Source organism: Gymnoscopelus braueri, assembly GCF_963280865.1.
Source record: "Gymnoscopelus braueri genome assembly, chromosome: 3".
Classification (NCBI taxonomy): domain Eukaryota; kingdom Metazoa; phylum Chordata; class Actinopteri; order Myctophiformes; family Myctophidae; genus Gymnoscopelus; species Gymnoscopelus braueri.
In genome coordinates this window covers 53269499-53271389 of record NC_137612.1, presented here as the reverse complement: position 1 = coordinate 53271389, position 1891 = coordinate 53269499, and the positions used below count along the sequence as shown (strand labels likewise).

Sequence of the window (1891 nt, the reverse complement as noted above, 5' to 3'; positions counted from 1 at the left end):
ATGGCTTCCACGTTGTCTCTTCCAGAAGAGGATTTCTCCTGTCCTGTGTGTCGTGACATCTTTAAAGATCCCGTTATACTGTCATGTAGCCACAGCTTCTGTAATGCTTGTCTGCAGGAATGGTGGAGACAGAAGACAATAAAGCAATGTCCAGTTTGTAAGGAAATACATTCAACAGGTCATCCACCCCGTAACCTGGCTCTGAAGAACCTGTGTGATGCCTTCATACAGGAGAGACGGAGAGCTTCAAAACGTAAGAGAACTTCATCAGGGTCTGGTGATCTCTGCAGTCTGCATGCCGAGAAACTCAAACTGTTCTGTCTGGAATGTCAACAGCCAGTGTGTCTTGTGTGTCGAGATTCTAAAAAACACACCAACCACAGTTTCAGACCCATCGATGAAGCTGCTCTGGATCACGAGGAGGAAGTCCAGAAATCACTGAAGACTTTACAGGAGAAACTGGAGGTCTTCAATGAAGTTAAAAAGAACATTAACCAAACAGCAAAACACATTAAGGTCCAGGCCCGGCACACAGAGAGGCAGATTAAGGAACAGTTTAAGAAGTTTCATCAGTTTCTACAAGAGGAAGAGGAGGCCAGCATCACTGCACTGAGGGATGAAGAGCAACAGAAGAGTCAGATGATGAAAAAGAAGATTAAGGTCCTGAACAGAGACATATTAACCCTTTCAAACAACATCAGAGCCATAGAGGAGGAGCTGAGAGCTGAACACGTCTCATTCCTGCAGAACTACAAGACCACAATGGAAAGAGTCCAGTTCACACTGCAGGACCAACAGCTGGTCTCTGGATCACTGATAGACGTGACCAAACACCTGAGCAACCTGACCTTCAGAGTCTGGAACAAGATGAAGGACATTGTCTCCTACAATCCTGTCATTCTGGACCCCAACACTGCCCATCCAGACTATACCCTGTCTGATGATCTGACCAGTGTGAGCGGTGGAGAGGAACGGCAGCTTCCTGACAACCCAGAGAGGTTTGACTGCTATGGCCATGTCCTTGGTTCTGAGGGCTTTAACTCAGGGACTCACAGCTGGGATGTTGAGGTTGGAGACAATACAAACTGGGAAGTGGGTGTGTTAGCAGAGTCTTACCAGAGGAAGGGATTGGTAGTGGGTCAACACTTCCTAATATGGTTAGATGAAGCTATATACACAGCACATTCCCCATCAGGGTCAAACACTGTTCTCTCATTGAAGCAGAATCTTCAGAGGATCAGAGTCCAGCTGGACTGGAATGAAGGAAAGCTGTCATTATCTGATCCTGATACTAACACACACATACACACCTTCACACACACTTTCACTGATACACTCTTTCCATACATTTGCACTGGTGATAATACTGTCCCTCTGAAGATGTTACCTGGGAAGGTCAATGTAACTGCGGAACAATGCAGTTAGACATGATGATGATGTTGATCATTTAGAGTCTTTAAGGAAGGATATTACCCAGTTATATCGAATCTATATGATTGTGTTGTGGTCAATGACAGTCACATGTGTTCCCCAAAGCAGTGGTTCTCAAACCTTTTCATGTCAAGGACCCCCGCGGACCCCTATCTTAAAAAGATATTTTGTGCCAGGGACCCTGTTCCCTAGAGAAGAGAAGATTTTTTTGTTTGTCATTTTTTCCTTTTTTAAACATTTGTTTATTGGTTTTTGACCGAAGCATTTCTAGCATATATATCAAAAACACATATTATTGCATTGCCCCATGTATAGCCCAATGAAGAAAGAGTTACTGTAAAGAGTTATTGTAAAGGAAAGTGCTTCCCATCCACTTGTTTTTTGTATTTTATATCATAATCATTACTTTCTCATCCACTTGTTTTTTGTATTTTATATCATAATCATTACTTTCTCATCC

General features: G+C 43.2%; 1 protein-coding gene across 1 annotated transcript; it reads left to right on the top strand.

The window, feature by feature from the left end:
- On the top strand, window positions 1–1425 carry LOC308082030 (E3 ubiquitin-protein ligase TRIM35-like; the record flags this gene model as incomplete). The annotated part of the gene is made up of 1 exon (XM_080423641.1): window positions 1–1425. The coding sequence occupies one exon, from the start codon at window positions 1–3 to the stop codon at window positions 1423–1425; it is 1425 nt and encodes a 474-aa protein (XP_080279767.1).
- Window positions 1426–1891: the final 466 nt, after the last annotated feature.